General features: G+C 45.3%; 1 protein-coding gene across 1 annotated transcript in view; it reads right to left on the bottom strand.

Annotated features, from left to right (window-relative positions):
- LOC124711377 (serine proteinase stubble-like) overlaps window positions 1-24,121 on the bottom strand; it is a 368,137-nt gene that overhangs the window by 68,882 nt on the left and 275,134 nt on the right. The window contains exon 7 of the mRNA XM_047241429.1: window positions 22,761-23,020. Within this exon, the coding sequence (XP_047097385.1) occupies window positions 22,761-23,020 (260 nt within the window). The remainder of the gene's footprint in view (window positions 1-22,760; window positions 23,021-24,121) is intronic.

Genomic DNA, 24,121 nt, shown 5'->3' with positions numbered 1-24,121 from the left:
TTTCCACAATTCTGGAATTTGCGATGAAAAGAATCGGCCTATATGGATTATCAAACTGGCAGAGGTGTTGCGTTTTCTTCAGCCACATATTATGTAATAAGACGAAAGAACGGAATAAATGTTCCACACACAACATGCAGGCAGAGTGCAATTAAAAAAATAAAAAATAAAAAAGGAACGAAGCTCTCCAGTTCTTCCACGGACACTGTACATGTTGCCACGTTATGGTACTTCGATGAACTTTCATTAGATTAGTATGATTACCATTCCCTGGACTAGTGTCTTGCTTTTTTTTTTTTTTTTCACAGTGCTGAAGTCAATGCAGTAAATGCTTTGTATGCATTGGTAGTCGTTCTCACCAGTGGCAAAATACTTCCCGACACCGGACAGCTGCTTCAAAAGTGAGGTTACATTTGACAGATTTTGTACGTCGCGCGCTTGTTTGGCCAAACACGTGGATAGGAAACAACGAATCTGACAAACAAGTTTGCTCGTTCAAACAGGCCTTTACACGGCTGCCGGGCGGACGCTGCTGTAGCAAAAGGAGCACGTTAGTCTTTCGCATTTATTTGTACGTTTTCTTAAAGTTTGCTAATTATTATTTATCAGGCCTCTGATTTGTTTGCTGCAGACGGCCACGAGTTCCCTCAGGTCGCAATCTCTTCCTGTCAAAGCAGCACTTGCACCCTGTTCGTTTCTGTGCTTTCCGTGTCCTCCTTGTTGTATCCACGGACCCAACCAACCAATCAACTCGCGCGCCCTGACCGTGACATGGCTGGCCACAGTTCCTGTCGCGGCCGTCGGCGTCTCAGGGCGTTACCACCGACGGAAGAGGTCGCGCCATGGCTGAGCTCGGGTCCGCAGCGCCCTCTGTCTTTTGCATATAAGGAGGAGCGCTGGCCCCGAGACGGACAGTCTATTGTCGATTGTCTATTGCTAGCATTTCGTGGAGTTTATAGCGGAGCCATTGCAGTGTGATATTTGCTATTGTATTCGACTAGGCTAAGTACAAGGATTACTCTTGGATATTACTTGGACTTGTATTGCTGGTGTACGTTTCGTTAGAAATAAAGATAAGTTATCTCTTCATTCTAGCTGGCGCAATTCTTGTCATTGATTATTTTTCGGCCAACAGACATAGCTACATCCTGGTCACTACCCACGCTTTATACAATTTGTGGTGACTGCCCCAAAAGTACCGCCGAGGACCTTGGGTTTGGGGAGCCGATTATGAGGAGAACCTCCTCATTCTTTATCAGTACTATTAATTTTCAGATTTCTTCTATAGCGCTACATCTCAAACGCTATGCTTCGTTTCTTTCCTTTTTTTTCTTTTCTCGATTTCCTACAGCCCATCGGTCACTACCTTGCAATGCTGAGCTCCAAACGTGCGTTCTCATAAATTTCTTTCTCACAATAAGCCCGATGTTTGAAACTAGTAGAATTCTCTTGGCCAGGAATTCTCTCACTGCCTATGCTAGTCTGCTTTTATGACTTACGTGTTATTTTGCTTCAAAGGTAGCAGAATTTCGTAACATCGTCCATCATTTGACATACAATTAAGTAAACGAGTGCAATGATTGCTAGCTTGGCAGGTCCTCTATAGACGCCCAAGGAAACGTCGAACAAATAAGAGGCAGTAGGTTCATCCAGTCAAGATAAGAAACGATTTTGAGCGATTATTGATGCATTTTAGGACTTCAGAATTGTTGTTGTTGTTGTGGTCTTCAGTACAGAGACTGGTTTGTTGCAGTTCTCCAAGCTACTTTATCCTGTGCAAGCTTCTTCATCTCTCAGTGCCTACTACAACCTTAGTGTATGGCTCCCTCTACGATTTTTACCCTTCACACTGCCCTCAAATACTAAATTGGTGATCCCTTGACGCCTCAGAACATGTCCCACCAACCGATTCCTTCTTCCAGTCAAGTTGTGCCACAAATTTCCCTTCTCTTCATTTCTGTTCAATACCTCCTCATTAGTTATATGATTTACTCATCTAATATTCAGAAATCTTCTGTAGGACCACATTTGAAACCTTCTATTCTCTTCTTGTGTAAACTATTTATCGTCCACGTTTCACTTCCATACATGGCTAAACTCCATACAAATACCCTCAGAAACTACTTCCTGACACTTAAATCTATACTCGATGTTAACAAATTTGTCTTCTTCAGAAACGCTTTCCTTGCCATTGCCAGTCTGCATTTTATATCCTCTCTACTTCAACCATCATCAGTTATTTTGATCCCCAAACAGCGAAACTCATTTACTGCTTTAATTGTCTCAAATGGTTCAAATGGCTCTGAGCACTATCGGACTTAACTTCTGAGGTCATCAGTCCCCTAGAACTTAGAACTACTTAAACCTAACTAACCTAAGGACATCACACACATCCATGCCCGAGGCAGGATTCGAACCTACGACCGTAGCGGTCACGCGGTTCCAAACTGAAGCGCTTAGAACCGCACGGCCACACCGGCCGGCCTTAATTGTCTCACTTACTAATCTAATTCCCTCTGCAACACCTGATTTAATTCGACTAAATTCCACAGAATTACAATGTCATCGGCAAATCTCAGAGTTTTTATTTCTTCTCCATGGATTTTAACTCCTACTCCGAATTTTTCTTTTGTTTCCTTTACTGCTTGCTTAATATACAGATTGAATAATATCGGGGATGGGCTACAACCCTGTCTCACTCCCTTCCCAGTCACTGCTTCCCTCTCGTGCCCCTCGACTCCTATAACTGCCATCTGGTTTCTGTACATATTGTAAATACCCTTTCGCTCCCTGATTGAATAACCAACGAAAGGATAACGTTCTACGAATCGGAGCGTGGAATGTCAAAAGCTTGGACGTGATAGGGAAGCTGGAAAATCTTAAAAGAAAAATGAAAAGGCTTAATCTAGAAATAGGGTAATATCAACAGCAGCAGAAACTGGTATAGCGGGAGTAGGATTCGTTGGATGAAGAATCATGAATGAAGGTTGTATACGTGGAAGAACCCTGGAGACACTAGAAGGTTTCAGATAGATTATATAATGGTAAGACAGAGATTTAGGAACCAGGTTTTAAATTGTAAGACATTTCCAGGGGCAGATGTGGACTCTGATCACAATCTATTGGTTATGAACTGTAGATTAAAACTGAAGAAACTGCAAAATGGTGAGAATTTAAGGAGATGGGACCTGGATAAACTGACTCAACCAGAAGTTGTACAGAGTTTCAGGGAGAGCGTAAGGGAGCAAATGGCAGGAATGGGGGAAAGACATACAGTAGAAGAAGAATGGGTAGCTTTGAGAGATGAAGTAGTGAAGGCAGCAGAGGATCAAGTAGGTAAAAAGACGAGGGCTGGTAGAAATCCTTGGGTAACAGAAGAAATATTGAATTTAATTGATGAAAGAGAAAATATAAAAGTGCAGTAATTGAAGCAGGCAAAAAAGAATACCAACGTCTCAAAAATGAGATCGACAGGATGTGCAAAATGGCTAAGCAGGGCTGGCTAGAGGGTAAATGTAAGGATGTAGTGGCTTATCTCATTAGGGGTAGGACAGATACTGCCTACAGGAAAATTAAAGAGACCTTTCGAGAAAAGACAACCACTTTTATGAATATCAAGAGCTCAGATGGGATGGAAACCCAGTTCTAAGCAAAGAAGGGAAAGCAGAAAGATGGAAGTAGTATATAGAGGGTCTATACAAGGGCGATGTACTTGAGGACAATATTATGGAAATGGAAGAGGATGTAGATGAAGATGAAATGGGAGATATGATACTGCGTGAAGAGTTTGACAGAGCACTGAAAGATCTGAGTCGAAACATGGCTCCGGGAGTAGACAACATTCCATTACAACTACTGACGGTCTTGGGAGAGTCAGTCCTAATAAAACTCTACCATCTGGTAAGCAAGATGTATGAGACTGGCGAAATACCCTGAGACTTCAAGAAGAATATAATAATTCCAATCCCAAAGAAAGCAGGTGTTGACAGATGTGAAAATTACGGAGCTATCAGTTTAATAAGTCACGGCTGCAAAATACTAACGCGAATTCTTTACAAACGAATGGAAAAACTAGTAGAAGCCGACCTTGGGGAAGATCAGTTTGGATTCCGTAGAAATATTGGAACACGTGAGGCAATACTGACCTACGGCTTACCTTAGAAGCTAGATTAAGGAAAGGCAAACCTACGTTTCTAGCATTTGTAGTCTTAGAGAAAGCTTTTGACAATGTTGACTGGAATACGCTCTTTCAAATTCTGAAGGTGGCAGGGGTAAAATATAGGCAGCGAAAGGCTATTTACAATTTGCATAGAAACCAGATGGCAGTTATAAGAGTCGAGGGGCATGAAAGCGAAGCAGTGGTTTGGATGGGAGTGAGACAGGGTTGTAGCCTCTACCCGATGTTATTCAATCTGTATATTGAGCAAGCAGTGAAGAAAATAAAAGAAAAATTCCGAGTAGGTATTAAAATCTATGGAGAAGAAATAAAAACTTTGAGGTTCGCTGATGATATTGTAATTCTGTCAGAGACAGCAAAGGACTTGGAAGAGCAGTTGAACGGAATGGATAGTGTCTTGAAGGGAGGATATAAGATGAACATCAACAAAATCAAAACGAGGATAATGGAATGTAGCCGAATTAAGTCGGGTGATGCTGAGGGAATTAGATTAGAAAATGAGACACTTAAAGTAGTAAAGGAGTTTTGCTATTTGGGGAGCGGAATAACTGATGATGGTCGAAGTAGAGAGGATATAAAATGTAGACTGGCAATGGGAAGGAAAGCGTTTCTGAAGAAGAGAAATTTGTTAAATCGAGTATAGATTTAAGTGTCAGGAAGTCGTTCCTGAAAGTATCTGTATGGAGTGTAGCCCTGTATGGAAGTGAAGCATGGACGATAAATAGTTTAGACAATAAGAGAATAGAAGCTTTCAAAATGTGGTGCTACAGAAGAATGCTGAAGATTAGATGGGTAGATCACTTAACTAATGAGGAGGTGTTGAATAGGATTGGCGAGAAGAGAAGTTTGTGGCACAACTTGACTTGAAGAAGGGATCGGTTGGTAGGACATGTTCTGAGGCATCACGAATTTAGTATTGGAGGCCAGCGTGGAGGGTAAAAATCGTAGAGGGAGACCAAGAGATGAATCCACCAAGCAGATTCAGAAGGATGTAGGTTGCAGTAGGTACTGGGAGATGAAGCTTGCACAGGATAGAGTAGCACCGAGAGCTGCATCAAACTAGTCTCAGGACTGAAGATCACAACAACAGGATTCGTTATGAATAGGAAGATAGGGCAGAGAGTGTGTTACTGTGAAGAGTTCAGTGATAGGGTTGCTCTTATCAGAATCGACAGCAAACGAACCCGACTACGATTGTCAGGTATTGATGACGACGTCGAAAGCTGAAGATAGGAGATAGAGAAAGTATCTGAGGATAGTTGACTGGATGGTTGATTTTGGGAGAGGGGATCAAGCAGCTAGGTCATCGGTCACATCGGATTAGGGAAGCGATGAAATAGGGATTTTCCCGTACGACCATTTCACGAGTGTACGGTGAATATCAGGAATGCGGTAAAACATCAAATCTCCGACACTGCTGCGGCCGGAAAAAGATCCTCCCATAACGAGAGCAACGGCGACTGAAGAGAATCATTCAGTGTGGCATAAGTGCAACCTTTCCGCAGATTGCTGCCGATTTCAGTGCTGGGCCATCAACAAGTGTCAGCGTGCAAACCATTCAACGAAACATCATGATATGGGCTTCCGGAGCCGAAGGCCCACTCGTGTACCCTTCATGACTGCACAACACATTAACGCCTGGCGTAGCCCCGTCAACAGCGACAATGAACTATTGATGACTGGAAACTTGTTGCATGGTCGGACGAATCTAGTTTCAAATTGAATCAAGAGGATGGACGTGTACGAGTACGGAGACAATATTACTAATCCATGGACCCTGCATGTCAGCAGAGGACTGTTCATGCTGGTGGGGCGCCTGCAGTTGGAGAGATATGGGACCCCTGATACGTCCAGATACGACTCTGCGAGGTGCCACGTACGTAATCATCCTGTCTGATCACCTGCATCCACTAGTGTCCATTGTGCATTCCGATGGACTTGAGCAATTCCAGGTGGGCAATGCGACACCTTACACGTCCAGAATTGCTACAGAGTGGCTCCAGGAACAGTTCCGCTGGCCACCAAGCTCCTCAGACATAAACATTATTGAGCATATCTGGGATACCTTGCAATTTGATCTTCGGAAAAGATCTCCACTCCCTCGTACTCTTACGGATTTATAGCCAGCCCAGCAGGATTCATGGCGTCAGTTCTCTCCAGCAATACTTCAGATATTAGTGGAGTCCATCTCACGTCGTCCTGCGGCACTCCTGCGTGCTTGCGGGAGCCCTACACGACATTAGGCAGGTGTAACAGTTTCTTTGGCTCTTCAGTGTACAATATGTACAAGAGCCAAGAGAAGATAGTAAGAGTCGACGATCAAGAACGAAATGCTCTCATTAAAAAGGGTGTAAAACAGGGTTGTAGTCCTCCACCCCTAGTGTTCAATCTGTGCATGAAAGAAGCAATGATGGAAATACTGAAAGAAAGTTTCAGGAGTAGAATTAAAATTGAAAGTGTAAGGATGTCAGTGATACTATTCACTGAAAACATTGCTATCCTGAGTGAAAGTGAAGATCTACTGAATGGAATGAACGGTCTAATGCTTACAAGATACAGACTGAGAGTAAATCGAAGAAAGATGAAAATAATGAGAAGTACCAGAAATGAGAACAGCGAGAAACTTATCAGCTTTGATGGTCACAAAGTAGATGAAGTTAAGGAATTCTGTGACCAAGCCATTAAAATAACAAATGATGCACGGAGCGAAGAGGACATGAAAAGCAGACTAGCACTGGGAAAAGGGCATTCCTGGCCAAGAGAAGTCTACTGTATTAAACACAGGCCTTAATTTAAGGAATAATTCTCTTAGAATCTATGTTTGGAACACGGTATTGTATGATGGTGAAACACCAACTGTGGGAAAATCGTGACAGAAGAAAATCGAAACATTTGAGATGTGGTGCTGCAGACGAATGTTGAAAATTAGGTGGACTAATAAGGTAATGAATAAGGGGGTTCTGCGCAGAATCGGAGGAGAAAGGAATACGGGGAAAACACTGACAAGGAGAAGGGACAGGATGACAGACTGGTGATGAAAAAAAAATGTGGATCGACCTTCCTTATATGGTCTCGCAGTGGAAATGCATTGCAGCAGTCCGTCGATCAAATCCCAACATTAAATTTTCTTTCGAGATGGTGAAGGATAGCAAGCTAACTTTCTAGGATATTTTAAGAGGTGCATTCAAGTTCTAAGGCCTCCGATTTTTTTCTCTGGACTGGAAAGAGATAGAAACATGCACATTGTTTTAAAATGAGGCCGCGTTCATTGTCAATATGTCCTGGAGATGGCAGCACTGTACGGCAGATGGACTTTTACCGCCAGCGACGAGAATGAGAACTGTTTTAAATACTTAAAATGGCGACGTTTTCCTTACTTGAACAGCGTGCAATCATTCGTTTTCTGAATTTGCGTGGTGTGAAACCAATTGAAATTCATCGACAGTTGAAGGAGACATGTGGTGATGGAGTTATGGATGTGTCGAAAGTGCGTTCGTGGGTGCGACAGTTTAATGAAGGCAGAACATCGTGTGACAACACACCGAAATAACCTCGGGCTCGCACAAGCCGGTCTGACGACATGATCGAGAAAGTGGAGAGAATTGTTTTGGGGGATCGCCGAATGACTGTTGAACAGATCGCCTCCAGAGATTTCTGTGGGTTCTGTGCACACAATCCTGCATGACGATCTGAAAATGCGAAAAGTGTCATCCAGGTGGGTGCCACGAATGCTGACGGACGACCACATGGCTGCCCGTGTGGCATGTTGCCAAGCAATGTTGACACGCAACGACAACATGAATGGGACTTTCTTTTCGTCGGTTGTGACAATGGATGGGATGTGGATGCCATTTTTCAATCCAGAAACAAAGCGCCAGTCAGCTCAATGGAAGCACACAGATTCACCGCCACCAAAAAAATTTCGGGTAACCGCCAGTGCTGAAAAAATGATGGTGTCCATGTTCTGGGACAGCGAGGGCGTAATCCTTACCCATTGCGTTCCAAAGGGCACTACGGTAACAGGTGCACCCTACGAAAATGTTTTGAAGAACAAATTCCTTCCTGCACTGCAACAAAAATGTCTGGGAAGGGCTGCGCGTGTGCTGTTTCACCAAAACAACGCACCCGCACATCGAGCTAACGTTACGCAACAGTTTCTTCGTGATAACAACTTTGAAGCGATTCCTCATGCTCCCTACTCACCTGACCTGGCTGCTAGTGACTTTTGGCTTTTTCCAACAATGAAAGACACTCTTCGTGGCCGCACATTCACCAGCCGTGCTGCTATTGCCTCAGCGATTTTCCAGTGGTCAAAACAGACTCCTAAAGAAGCCTTTGCCGCTGCCATGGAATCATGGCGTAAGCGTTGTGAAAAATGTGTACGTCTGCAGGGCGATTACGTCGAGAAGTAACGCCAGTTTCATCGATTTCGGGTGAGTAGTTAATTAGAAAAAAAATCGGAGGCCTTAGAACTTGAATGCACCTCGTAGTTGGGATGAAGGCAGAGGGATACCAACGCACACTGATCGATACTTGAACGCCAATAGTTTTCACAATCCCGTGCACAAGAAAACGGCCATAAACTTGGTAGTATACGGAGCCAAGATTATTTCTGACGACGACCAGCGACAGTTTGAACTGCGGCATTTGAGACGCATATTCAGATGATAAGGGAGACATTAAAAACGACGAAGGACTTCTTGTGAATTGTCAGAAGACGCCAAGACGACTGCTTTCCTGCCATACTGTGGGGCAACGAGTAGCAGGTTAGGACGTGTGCGCAGAGACATGGTCTGAGGCCAGTGTTGTGGCGCCTTGTTAAAGACGACATGACTCTTCTTGTGCCTGGTGTGTATAGTGTCGTCTTGCGAATGCGGTAGCATCTATCAAACAACTCGCACAATTGCCGTGCATTTAACTGAGCACAGGCGACACGTTAAATGGAGTTTGACAAGTCAGCAATAGCTGAGCATTGCCTGGAAAACGTACATTAAATAAAATTTGAGAAGAATAGAGTCTTGGCTCATGTGCCAACATATTGGGATTCCATTATAAAGAAAGCGGCCGAGATTAGAATTAACAACTACATGAACAAACACCAGGGATAGATATTTAGCAGGGTGCGGAGGCGGAATTTGGATATCGAAAGAAAGCAAAGACTGATGGTTGTCGCTTATAGGGAGGCTGGAACGGCAGCTTCAGAAGGGCGCCGGCCCTCTGCGTCACCCTGGGTCCCCGGTGCCGCACCAGACTGGACGTGCTGCGAGGTGCGCAACTCCTTTCCGTGCACCCTTCACTCCGGCCTCTCTGATTGACGCCAGATGCTGCAACCGTGTCCCTATAAGCGAAAAACCGCTCCAGCCGCGGCAGTAAGCGGATGTCTACTTCTGACGAAGATGATGAAGATAACCATCAATACCTTGAGCGTTTTATTCTAAATGACACAGCTTGTGAACTGAGAAGACTTTATTCAGACATGCCGCAGCGAAAGACTCCGAGGACGCAATGATACTGTATCATCTCAAATGAATACTTGACCTATATCACATTTCTTGTGGCTGATGTTACAGAAGTCTTAAACGTGCTAGTAAGTAGTATGTAAGGGCAAATGTGTTGTTCCAGCTACCGCAAATAGATTAGAAATTATAGATAAAAGACAAAGGGTGAATCTACAGTGAACCTTCCTTTGAGCAACTAAGTAATGCGTATACAGCTAACAAAATGTGATTGATACAGGAATAGAGCGAAGACGAGGTGATCGTGGAACGTGTTATCATGCGCAGCGAGGCACTGAAATGTATTGATCTGTCGTGAGAGTACGCAGGACAATAATCTTAAACAAAACGAAATTTTGACTCTCCGGAAAATGAGAACTGTCGTCAGAAATAGTGAATGAAAAACTGAAACTGAAACAGCAATAATTCGACGATTAATTCTCGAAAGTGAACTTAAAGCAAGTGGTATGAATTACGGTGTACTTGAAGTGTTATTTTGCTAATGAGTTGAAATTTTTGGCGAGGAACGTGTAAGTTATGCAATGTGCTTTTAAATATGACACTCCGTCAGTCCAAAAAATTTCGAGACTGGAGTAACAAACAATAGGGAAAAGTTATGGCTGTGGTTTTAATGTTGCAGGGGCGGTCTATACTCTCCCTCTCACTTGAGTTCTATGCACAGAACGTTCAGGAAACTATGTGAGACTGCCATAAAAGTCCTCCTTTGAGATATTGTTCAATTCGCTTATTCCATTGTCTTGAATGTCGGTTATGTTGTCAGACTTCATCTGAATTACTGTGTCTTGTAGTTTTGTGGTAGGTTGGTATTGATAACACTAAGTTTCGTCACTCGTGATAATTTTTCCCAGACAGGAGTTGTCCGCCTTTTGCAATTTCAGTCAACGCGTAGCAGGCGAGACATTCTCATGTCGTACAGTGTTCCATTGCCACTGTGTCGCTCTCTCTCACACTGCTATTGTTTCCTCCGCTCCTTCTACACCACAACCACTGTGTACTAGTTTGCTGTATTTATTACTTCTCTGTCTCTCTCCCACTGCCACAGTCTCGTCTACGGCGTCAAAAATCGCGAATACGTTCGCATGCCAAAATATTTGTGAAAATTGTTATAGGTGCTGAGGAAGGTAGAATGAGCAGGAGACACCCCACTTTTCAGTCGGTCTTAAAAAAAGGAGCGCATCAGCCTTTTCTAGTGCTCCAATAGGAACATATTTTCGCTGTCTCCCTTCTTTTCCCTGCGACAGCAGGGCATGTCACTCATATGAAAGGAACTTTATGGGTCAGTAAAATTTTGATAATTTACTTATGTGAAACTGAAATCACCCAAAGCTATATAATTTTACACCTCAGGCATTATTTTAAGTGCATAAAAATTTTGCATGTGCTTCAGTACTACACATGGGAGTCCAGAATCCTTCTGATGATGACGGAGACACTTTATAACTACGTTTTCTCCTCATACCTAATGATATGTGCGTATTTTACTTGTAAAAGTAGGATAACTTTGAACCTCTGTATCTCAGAAACGGATAAAGATATCAAGAAAAGTTTGATGGTTGTTCGAGATCGGGATCTTAGGAATATATCGTAAACGTTTTAGCTATTTGCTGTTTATAGTAGTCTTGGAATCTGGTACCGAAAAACCATGTTTGTCTGTAACCGCGAATCAACTATTCGTTGCCTTCATAAGCTCCTAAGGCGCACCATAGACCATATCCTAAAAGAACCAAACGATTTGCTCCTTTTGCCTACGCTGGAGAAAGTGTGTAATATTCATACTTTGACCTTGTACCGTAAAATAGTGTCACTAAGACCATCCTTCTGTTGGGTATACGAACGGTCCCAAGTCCAAGGGCTATCCAAAAAACTTGACCCCAACTTTCTATCACCAATGGAACCCAAGATATGAGCCCCGGAAATATCTCGTTTTTATGTGCGGCGTTTTGGAACGTACTGTGTAGCGCATACTGTCGCAAATATACCGGTTGTATGACTTAAGCTACTCAGATCCACTTGCGTTTCTGATGACCAGCAGAATGTCTGAATGCCATCCGTTGTTCACCAGTAAGTGTTAATATTAGCCATGAGTGTCACATTTATTTCCATTCTTCTGTGTACTTGGAACAACATGAACCTATCTTCAAGGCCGCATGTAGTCTTTTCGATTGCTCATTGGCCAGCACACTGGCAAGACGTTGGGATGCCACTTGCAATGCCACAAATTAATAGTTTGCATTGAACATTGAGTTCTAATGCTCTAAAATCGATAAGTTGTAAGTGCGGTGTGAATATGTTTTTCTTCTACATTTCAGACACCTCAGATTGCTTTTACGTGAATGTGAAAGAATGTGTCTTCTCATTCAACCTCTTATTTCAGGTAATTTACTTCAAAACAATCAAAAAACTTACAGGACTGTACTCGGATTTAACATTTTTCGACGAACATATTCCTAACTTCATTGCTCTACGTTACTCTTCATCTACATTTACATAGATACTCCGCAAGCCACCTTAAGGTGCGTGGCGGAGGGTACCCAGTACCACTACTTGTAATTTCCCCTCCTGTTCCACTCGCAAATAGAGCGAGGGAAAGCGACTGTCTGTATACTGTTCACAAAGTGCCGTGGCCTCAAGATGCGTAGTCGGTTGGGGAAGTGTGGGGAGAGCAGCAGGGGGGGGGGGGGGGGGGGGGAGGGGGTCGCTCAGAGCACTGTAGGAGGAATACAGAGTGCTGGAGGGGAAGTGCCGTTCTAAACTGAAGCTTACATTTTTGGTAAATATTAAGCCGGAACCCTCCAGGTCCACACTTGCATGGCGACCATTCAGAAATACCTCTCATCTATTCTTTGGTTAGCATCTAAAAAGAAATCCGCCGAAAATGCATCGATTTATTTTCGCCTGGTTTGTTAACCATTTGTAACTCTCAGAGAAGAGTCACGAGCGGGGAATTTCGAGTAGCCTACACATTTGCTTCTTTTGCCAAAACCCAGCGGAGTTTACACAGTCTCACCTCACTAACACGTTGTGGAGATAACATTCCGAGAGAATTATGAAACGGTGGTTTATTAAGTTTATTAAGTACGGAACTGAGAAAAAGGAAGTTCAGCATCTTGTGAAAAAGCCCGTCCTCGGTACAAAATAGGCGTGTAATGACTTCACTTATGTTGTTCCAAAACCAATAGCATTTCTCGTTTCACCAGCTGTCGACGGGCCTGAAAAATTAAATTCTTTCATCGGAAAAGTCTGTAGTTGGTGGAATAACAGGGTACATAATGGAGTTTTGCATAATAATCGTACGGTAAAATACTCTCCTCTTTGCGTGTTATCACTTGCCAATATCTCAAACTGTTTATGAAATATGAGGAATGCTGTGGATATTTCACTTTTGCTTTGTCGCTGGCGCGGTGCGATTGCAAATCAGTGCGCTATGTCAGATCAATTTTCTCGAGATGGGTGACAGATACAGACCTTCAACCAAGTCTAAAGAAGAATTCAGTATATTGGCTAAATTTCATACGCAGCAACATATTACGTAATATGCACCAAACGCAATCATAGTGACCCCTATTTTTCATTGCAAACTTTTTCGGATTTCTCACAGTGTCTTACTTCCACATAAATATCCCAGTAACTATGACCGTTAGCGAAACGATAGACACATCATAATGAACCTGACGTGTAAAGCTACAAGGTGAGGGCAAGATGAGTTTCACACGATCGATTCTTTTAGAACCATGCTGATTCGTAGACATAAGCGTCTTAGTTTCAAGAAAGTTTATTATATTCAAACGGAGAATATGTTCAAGGATTCTGCAGGGAGCAGAAGTTAGAGATGTTGGTCTGTAATTTTGCGGATCCGTTCTTTTACCTTTCTTATATACTGTTTTCACCCGCACTCTTTTCCAGTCGCATGGGATTTTGTGCTGGGGGAGAGATTACAATGAATGCAAGCTAGGTAAAGGGCCAATGCCGTAGAGCACTCTTTGTAAAATCGAAATGGATTTCCATCCGAACCTGGTGATTTAATTGTTTTCATATCTTTCAGTTGTTTCTCTACGCCATATATCTTATTTCTCTGTCGCCCATACGGGAGTCTGCCAGATGGTCAAATGACGATATGTTTGTACGATTCTCCTGTGTGGACGACGTCTTGAACGTGGAATTTAAAACTTCGGCTTTCGTTTTGATAGCTTCAACCGCCACACTAGACTGGCCAACAAGGCACTAAATGGAAATCTTAGACCCGCTTAGAAGTTTTACATACGACCAGAATTTTCTCGAGTTCCCTGCGACATCCTGTGGGTCACAGGTTTTCCCGCCTCAAAAATGCCGGTAAGTTACTTCTTTACGTAATCTCAATACTTAAGGTCCACTTAACTGTTTACGGGAATGTAATTCATCGAAAAGTGAGAATATAAGGAGATGGGACCTGGATAAACTGAAAGAACCAGAGGTTGTACAGAGTTTCAGGGAGAGCATAAGGGAACAATTGACGGGAATGGGGGAAAAAATACCGTAGGAGAGGAATGGGTAGCTTTGAGGGATGAAATGTGAAGGCAGCAGAGAATCAAATAGGTAAGAAGACAAGGGCTAGTAGAAACCCTTGGGTAACAGAAGAACTATTGAATTTGATGATGGAAAAAAAAAATGGCTCTGAGCACTATGGGACTTAACATCTGTGGTCATCAGTCCCCTAGAACTTAGAACTACTTAAACCTAACTAACCTAAGGACATCACACACATCCATGCCCGAGGCCTGGACTCGCACTCGGGAGGACGACGGTTCAATCCCGCGTCCGGCCATCCTGATTTAGGTTTTCCGTGATTTCCCTAAATCAGTCCAGGCAAATGCCGGGATGGTTCCTATGAAAGGGCACGGCCGACTTCCTTCCCCATCCTTCCCTAATCCGATGAGACCGATGACCACGGAGTCTGGTCTCCTTCCCCAAACCAACCAACCAACCAACCATGCCCGAGGCAGGATTCCAACCTGCGACCGTAGCAGTCGCGCGGTTCCGGACTGCGCGCCTAGAACCGCTAGACCACCGCGGCCGGCGATTGATGAAAGGAGAAAATATAAAAATGCAGTAAATGAAGCAGGCAAAAAGGAATACAAACGTCTCAAAAATGATAGTGCGAAATGACTAAGCAGGGATGGCTAGAGGACAAATGTAAGGATGTAGAAGCTTATCTCACTAGTGGTAGGATAGATACAGCCTACAGGAAAATTAAAGAGACCTTTGGAGAAAGGAGAATCACTTGCATGAATATCAAGAGCTTTGAGGGAAACCCAGTTTTAATATAATAATTCCAATCCCGAAGAAAGCAGGTGTTGACAGATGTGAAAATTGCCGAACTATCAGTTTAATAAGTCACAGTTGCAAGATACTAACGCGAATTCTTTACAGACGAATGGAAAAACTGGTAGAAGCCGACCTCGGGGAAGATCAGTAGAAATGTTGGAACACGTGAGGCAATACTGACCCTACGACTTATCTTAGAAAATAGATTAAGGAAAGGCAAACCTACGTTTCTAGCATTTGTAGACCTAGAGAAAGCTTTTGACAGTGTTAACTGGAATACCCTCTTTCAAATTCTGAAGGTGGCAGGGGTAAAATACAGGGAGCGAAAGGCTATTTACAATTTATACAGAAAGCAGATGGCAGTTATAGGAGTCGAGGGGTATGAAAGGGAAGCAGTGATTGGGAAGGGAGTGAGACAGGGTTGTAGCCTCTCCCCGATGTTATTCAATCTGTATATTGAACAAGCCATAAAGGAAACAAAAGAAAAGTTCCGAGTAGGTATTAAAATCCATGGAGAAGAAATAAAAACTTTTGAGGTTCGCCGATGACATTGTAATTCTGTCAGAGACAGCAAAGGACTTGGAAGAGCAGTTGAACGGAATGGATAGTGTCTTGAAGGAAGGATATAAGATGAACATCAACAAAATCAAAACGAGGATAATGGATGTAACCGAATTAAGTCGGGTGATGCTGAGGGAATTAGATTAGGAAATGAGATACTTAAAGTAGTAAAGGAGTATTGCTATTTGGGGAGCAAAATAACTGATGATGGTCGAAGTAGAGAGGATATAAAATGTAGAATGGCAATGGGAAGGAAAGCGTTTCTGAATAAGAAAAATTTGTTAACATCATGTATAGATTTATATGTCAGGAAGTCGTTTCTGAAAGTATTTGTATGGAGTGTAGCCATGTATGGAAGTGAAACGTGGACGATTAATACACTCCTGGAAATGGAAAAAAGAACACATTGACACCGGTGTGTCAGACCCACCATACTTGCTCCGGACACTGCGAGAGGGCTGTACAAGCAATGATCACACGCACGGCACAGCGGACACACCAGGAACCGCGGTGTTGGCCGTCGAATGGCGCTAGCTGCGCAGCATTTGTGCACCGCCGCCGTCAGTGTCAGCCAGTTTGCCGTGGCATACGGAGCTCCATCGCAGTCTTTAACACTGGTAGCATGCCGCGACAGCGTGGACGTGAGCCGTATGTGCAGTTGACGGTCTTTGAGCGAGGGCGTATAGTGGGCATGCGGGAGGCCGGGTGGACGTACCGCCGAATTGCTCAACACGTGGGGCGTGAGGTCTCCACAGTACATCGATGTTGTCGCCAGTGGTCGGCGGAAGGTGCACGTGCCCGTCGACCTGGGACCGGACCGCAGCGACGCACGGATGCACGCCAAGACCGTAGGATCCTACGCAGTGAGGTAGGGGACCGCACCGCCACTTCCCAGCAAATTAGGGACACTGTTGCTCCTGGGGTATCGGCGAGGACCATTCGCAACCGTCTCCATGAAGCTGGGCTACGGTCCCGCACACCGTTAGGCCGTCTTCCGCTCACGCCCCAACATCGTGCAGCCCGCCTCCAGTGGTGTCGCGAGAGGCGTGAATGGAGGGACGAATGGAGACGTGTCGTCTTCAGCGATGAGAGTCGCTTCTGTCTTGGTGCCAATGATGGTCGTATGCGTGTTTGGCGCCGTGCAGGTGAGCGCCACAATCAGGACTGCATACGACCGAGGCACACAGGGCCAACACCCGGCATCATGGTGTGGGGAGCGATCTCCTACACTGGCTGTACACCACTGGTGATCGTCGAGGGGACACTGAATAGTGCACGGTACATCCAAACCGTCATCGAACCCATCGTTCTACCATTCCTAGACCGGCAAGGGAACTTGCTGTTCCAACAGGACAATGCACGTCCGCATGTATCCCGTGCCACCCAACGTGCTCCAGAAGGTGTAAGTCAACTACCCTGGCCAGCAAGATCTCCGGATCTGTCCCCCATTGAGCATGTTTGGGACTGGATGAAGCGTCGTCTCACGCGGTCTGCACGTCCAGCACGAACGCTGGTCCAACTGAGGCGCCAGGTGGAAATGGCATGGCAAGCCGTTCTACAGGACTACATCCAGCATCTCTACGATCGTCTCCATGGGAGAATAGCAGCCTGCATTGCTGCGAAAGGTGGATATACACTGTACTAGTGCCGACATTGTGCATGCTCTGTTGCCTGTGTCTATGTGCCTGTGGTTCTGTCAGTGTGATCATGTGATGTGTCTGACCCCAGGAATCTGTCAATAAAGTTTCCCCTTCCTGGGACAATGAATTCACGATGTTCTTATTTCAATTTCCAGGAGTGTAGTTTAGACAAGAAGAGAATAGAAGCTTTCGAAATTGGTGCTACAGAAGAATGCTGAAGATTAGATGGGTAGATCACATAACTAATGAGGAGGTATTGAATAGAATTGGGGAGAAGAGGAGCTTGTGGCACAACTTGACTAGGAGAAGGGATCGGTTGGTAGGACATGTTCTGAGACATCGAGGGATCATCAGTTTATTGTTGGAGGGCAGCATGGAGGGTAAAAATCGTAGAGGGAGACCAAGAGATGAATACACTAAGCAGATTCAGAAGGATGTAGGCTGCAGTAGGTACTGGGAGATGAAGAAGCTTGCACAGGATAAAGTAGCATGGAGAGCTACATCAAACCAGTCTCAGGACTGTAGACCACAACAACATTTCAATGAAATGAATTGAAAAGTATGAACTTCCTGCTGTTCATGTAGGTGCATTTTAGGAAAGATTGATCGTGTTATGGTAATTGTAAATTAGTAGCTGGTACTGAAATTTATGGAAAACGTTTGATACGTAAGTACAATTCACGCTTGTTCACCTGACGCAGCTATGACGATTGGTGTTTGTTGTTGTAGGTTTCATATTCATACATCATTGTGTTAATTTGTAGCATCACTTATCAATAGCACCCGAAGAGCGTCATAGCAGCAGAATTGTAAGTTTCTGTGAGACACCGATGGCGCTCACGGAGGATACGGCAGACCCAACAGGACCGAGTGTTCGTTTTGTACTTTGTTTAAGGGCGCAAAAACAACTGTGGTTATACGCGCCCAAGCGAAAACTGTAGAACACGGAGACAGAGAGGACTTAAAAAACGACTTTACGTCATTGTCAATTGACGTAAGAAAAGACAGTTAAAAACAGGGGCGTGTAGAAAGGACTACAAAAGACACCATACAGAAACGGAGGTCCAACCCTAAAAATTAAATAGCCTTCGCCATATTGTTACGATAAAAAGCAAAACGCGGTCGACTGCCTGCGCATCATTTGCTAAAACGGCCAATAACTCAGACGGCGAACCCAGGCGGGAATGTAAACGGTTAAAAAATCGGCATTCTGTCAGGATGAGGTGGGCAGTTAAAACTTGGGCGCAATGTGTACAAAGTGGTGGGGGAGCGGCACAGGGCCCAGTGAGGTGGTGGAGTGGTTAGCACACCGGACTCACAGCGGTTCGATACGAAGAGCGCCCTCTGCCGCCACGATATAGGGTGCCTAGCGCCAGCACCTCAGCCCACTCGTACTCGAAGCCACTTTGCAACGTGATGCGGCTCCGTCTTCATCGTCCGTGCTTCAGTACACAGAGATTTTTCAAATGGCTCTAAGCACTATGGGACTTAACATCTGAGGTCATCAGACCCCTAGAACTTAGAACTACTTAAACCTAACTAATCTAAGGACATCACACACATCCATGCCCGAGGCAGGATTCGAATCTGCGACCGTAGCAGCAGCGCGGTTCCGGACTGATGCGCCTGGAACCGCTCGGCCACAGCGGCCGGCAGGCTTACATGAAACATGCCACGTAGGTGTCAGACAGTGATAAAAGCTCACGTTATTGGAGCTATGGAAGTCCAATGAAAAGCACCCAGAATGATGGGACGAACATCGATTCCACTTTCTTTTCGATGGCTGCACGACATTTCATTTCATCTTATGTAATGGACTGAGAATGTAATGATCTGTTTTAGTATACTTAATTTCTGAAAGATATTGGTTTAATTTCGTTAACATACCCACTCCTCAATTACACTCAAGTAACGAAAGCCGTGGGATAGCAATATGCACGTGTAAAGGTGGTGGTAGTATTGCGTACACACAGCATAAAAGGACAGTGCATTGGCGGAGTTGTCATTTGTACTCAGGTGATTCATGTGAAAAGGTGACCAACATGCCAATGGTCGCACGATAGGAATTAGCAGATTTTGAAGGAGGAACGGTAGTCAGAGCTAGACGCATGGGAAATTCCATTTCGGAAATCGTTCGGAAATTTACTATTCCGAGAACCATAGAGTCAAGAGTGTGCCGAAAATGCCAAATTTTAGGGACTGCCTCTTCCCACGGACAAGGCAGCGGCTGGTACTCTTCACTTACCGACCGAGAGCAGTGGCATTTTCGTAGCGGCTGGTACTCTTCACTTACCGACCGAGAGCAGTGGCATTTTCGTAGAGTTGCCGATGCTAACAGATAAGCAACACTACATGAAATAACTGCAGAAATCAATGTGGAACGTACGACTACTGTATCCTTTAGGACATCGTGACGAAATTTGGCGTTAATGGTATGTGGCAGCAGACGACCGACGCAGGTGCATATGCTAACAGCACAACACCGCCTGCAGAGCCTCTCCTGGCCTTGTGACCACATCGGTTGGACTGGAAAACCGTCGCCTGGCCAGATGGGGCCCGATTTCAGTTGGTAAGGCCGGTATTACACTATCAAATTTCTTTGTCAAATATCTTTGTCGAATATCTTTGTCAAAGATATTTGATGGTGTAATAGGGAACTTTGTCAAATGTCGTCCAATATTTGATCAAATCTAGGGCCTCGCTGTAGATTTGATCAAAGAAGTCGATTGTCTTCTGTTCACTGCAATGTGACATGTTACCACATGTCGTCTGTAGTTGTTGGTTTCATTGCGTAGTGACCATAGTTTTGGTACTATATCCTTTTATATACATTCTTCCGACTTAAGGTTTGGGAAGACAAGAAATATCTGTATTTACGATCATTGCAGGGCCGACATTGGTTTCCGATGTTCCGCACCCAACCGTGATCCTGTACCATGTAACTTGGGCGCGTATTTGGGTTGCCCATTCTGAGGCACGCCACTCGCTATCTCTGTTGGAGCCTGTACTGCTCGATCCTCCGGAACTTGGCCTAGCTCTCTCACTCCAACTCCTACTTAACGATAAATCCAGACTTGGGTAGGACCATATCAAAGAGCTGACGGTAGGGTTCGAGTGTGGTGCAGACCACATGAAGCCATGAACCTAGGCTGTCGACAAGGTACTGTGCAACCTGGTGGTGGCTCCATAATGGTGTGGGCTGCGTTTACAGGGAATGGACTGGGTCCTCTGGACCAACAGAACTGAGTGGGAGTGGTTATGACTGACCACTTTGAGACCATTTGTAGGCATACATGGACTTCACTTTAGTGAGCCACATGACGGGGACACAGTTGTTCGCCATTGATATGAAGAACATTCTGGACAAGTCGAATGAATGAGTTGGCCATCCAGTTCTCCCTACATGAATCCGATCCAACATTTATGGTGCATGAGCGTTTCGCAGTCGTGGTCGGCTATAGAGGCAGTATGGCTCAGTATTTCTGCAGGAGACTTCCAACGACTTCTTGACGCTATCCCACGTCGTGCTGCTCCACTACGCCGGGCAAAAGGAGGTCCGTCACGAGATTAGGAGGATCCCTCAGTGTACTGCGCAATGGAGTATGGCAGACAAAAATGGTTCAAATGGCTCTGAGCACTATGGGACTTAACTTATGAGGTCATTAGTCCCCTAGAACCTAGAACTACTTAAACCTAACTAACCTATGGACATCACACACATTCATGCCCGAAGCAGGATTCGAACCTGATGTACATCTAGCGGTTCTCGGCTGACGCCCCCAATTACAGGAGTCAAGGATAACACTTTATTAATATTTATAATAGAAAGTAATATCACCAGTTACAGTAACACTTTCAACAAGTACACCAAGTCCTTTCATCCATACATGTATTTTCTCATCATCAGAAACTTTCCTTCAAGAATGAGTATACAGAGTAAAAGGCATATTACTATAAACAAAACTAGGTCTACTTTGCGTCTTCGGGTCGATTCCACAGTGCCAGGTCTTGTAGGCGATGACATCTCGGTCGGCAAAAGATTCTAGTCCAGATAATGATGCGTTCTCACAGCAGACAATTGCGAGTGTAAACCACCCACTGCCAGCTGCTCCAGTTGCGAGTTCGAGTGAAGAATTAAGTCGACATCCACGAAAAAAAAAAATAGGTCCATTATGAATAACAGACTGTGCGGTGCCATTTCCTCCAAGTTTACTTTCCAGGCTAATTATGTGTTTGTAAACTGGCATGCGGTGGCAGCGATGACGATACACACGTCGACGAGGCATAGTGCTTCAATGCTGTTGCAGATAGAGCTCACAGCGGAATGATTCCGCTGGCTGTTATTTTTTTTCTTTATTGTTATTTTTAAACCTGTTTACAGGCAGGCCAGCAGCAGCATACTACGCCGCTCTTTGGCCTCAGAGAAACACAAAAGATACAAATGAAGACAATTAGAGAAAAAAATATGGTGGACATATAAACGGAGACAAACACTTTTTAAAATACATGGAGCCGTTCATGGGCGTAGAGTCCAAGATAAAATCTGTTCAGACACTTGGACACATACATAGACGAAAATTGTCACACGTGAATGTAGGTGCACAAAACGAATAACACTGAACCACTTAAGCACAAAACAACGGCACACACAGAAACACGAGGCGTTGATCTCCGGCGCGCGAATGTTCACTAACCTGCCAAGAGAGGAGGAGGGGGGGTGGGAGAGGGAGAGGGGAGAGCAGAGATGCCACGGGCAGGGGAGATAGGGGGAAGGGAGGAAGGGGGAGGGAAGCCCGGGGGGGGGGGGGGGGGGAAGAGGAGTGGAGGAAGGGGACGGGGGAAAAGGAAAGAGAAGAGAGGGAGGGTGCCTAAAGGAAAGGACACAGGAATTGGGGGGGAGGATCAAAGTTGATAGGAGGGGTAGATGGAGGGGAGGAGGACATCATCAGGGAGGGGGAGCTGGCGGAAGCCACCCTGGGAGAGGGTAAGGAGGGTGGAGAGATGGAGACCGGGTGGGACGTGGGAATACAGGCGCGGCAGCTTCCGCTGGCGTGCACTGCCCGGTTATATAGAGAACGCGTGACCTTCGTTACGTAACACGCTGATAACGGACTTAAGACTCTGCGCGCACCAGCGAGAGGGCAATATAGCGTACGCGCGCCCTGGCTGTACTATGAGCGCGCGTCTGCTGGGGCGCCTGCCAAGCGCCGAGCCAAGCGGGTTGCGTAACCGGCCGGCTAGGCGCCCAGCGGGTAGTGCTTTATTAATTTTGTCAAATTGTTGCATCCTTGAGCAACTGGAGCAGCTGGCAGTGGGTGGTTTACACTCGCAATTGTCCGCTGTGAGAACGCATCGTTACCTGGTGTCATCGCCTACAAGACCTGGCACTGTGGAATCGATCGGAAGACCCAAAGTAGACCTAGTTTTGTTTACAGTAACATGCCTTTTACTCTGTATACTCGTTCTAGAACCTCTCTGCCACCCCGGCCGGCTATGGCAGACACCCAAAGTCATGTTCTCCTAGCTGTTTAGAGCAGTGTATGTTAGAAGTGTAACGATATTAACCGTCATCGTGCTGGGGTTGGCGCGTGGTGCGCCGGCCCTCCGTGGTGGTGGGCGTGGTCGGCCTGGGCCGCGCCGCGCCGCCCACGTCCGGCGTGATCCACTCTGCGTCCGGCGGCCTCTGGCCCGGCCCCGGGCGGCGGGTCGTCGCCTCGCCGGCGGGCTGCCGCGAGCCCTCCTCCCCCTCCTCCCACACGTTGTGGAACGGCAGCGGGGCGGCGGTGGCCGGCCGGCGCGAAGACAGGGGCGTGGCGGCCGTCGTCCTGCGGGCGCACACCGAACACCGCTGCACGTCACGTCCAGTAACACTTGCAGTTCGTGCAATGAAGGCTTTCACGACCGGATGTTTCAACTGCCGAGAATTCTTCCGGGTTGTATGGCCGTGGTCCGTGGAACTCTCCTACCCCTGACGTTTCGTCCGAAGCTACGTTGGACATCTTCGGAGATGCTCATGGTTGTGCTGAGTCTTGCCGACTGACGAGTCGGACGTCGAAGAACGGCCTAAATACCGTGGAAAGTGGGCGTGGTCTGGATTTCACATTGTTGTTGTTGTTGTAGTCTTCAGTCCTGAGACTGGTTTCATGCGGCTCTCCATGCTACTCTATCCCGTGCAAGCTTCTTCATCTCCCGGTACGTACTGCAACCTGCATCCTTCTGAAACAGCTTAATGTATTCATCTCTTGGTCTCCCTCTACGATTTTTACCCTCCATGATGCCCTCCAATACTAAATTGGTGATCCCTTGATGCCCCAGAACATGTTCTACCAACCGATCCCTTCTTTTAGTCAAGTTGTGCCACAAACTCCTCTGCTCCCCAATTCTATTCAGTAGCTCCTCATTATTTATGTGATCGACCCATCTAATCTTCAGCATTCTTCTGTAGCACCACATTTCGAAACCTTCTACTCTCTTCTTGTCCAAACTATTTAACGCCCATGTTTCACTTCCATACATGGCTACACTCCATACAAATACTTTCAGAAACTACTTCCTGACACTTAAATCTATACTCGATGTTAACAAATTACTCTTCTTCAGAAACGTTTTCCTTGTCATTGCCAGTCTACATTTTATATCCTCTCTACTTCAACCATCTTCAGTTATTTCTCTCCCCAAATAGCAAAACTCCTTTACTACTTTAAGTGTCTCATTTCCTAATCTAATTCCCTTAGCATCACCCGATTTAATTCGACTACATTCCATTATCGTTTTGTTTTTGTTGATGCTCATCTTGTACCCTCCTTTCAAGACACTGTCCGTTCCGTTCAACTGCTCTTCCAAGTTCTTTGCTATCTCTGGCAGAATTACAATGTCATCGGCAAACCTCAAAGTTTTTATTACTTCTCCATGGATTTTAATACCTA

Source organism: Schistocerca piceifrons, chromosome 8 (genome assembly GCF_021461385.2).
Source record: "Schistocerca piceifrons isolate TAMUIC-IGC-003096 chromosome 8, iqSchPice1.1, whole genome shotgun sequence".
Classification (NCBI taxonomy): Eukaryota; Metazoa; Arthropoda; class Insecta; order Orthoptera; family Acrididae; genus Schistocerca; species Schistocerca piceifrons.
The sequence above is the reverse complement of the archived record's forward strand: the minus strand, read 5'-3'. Positions and strand labels throughout refer to the sequence as shown.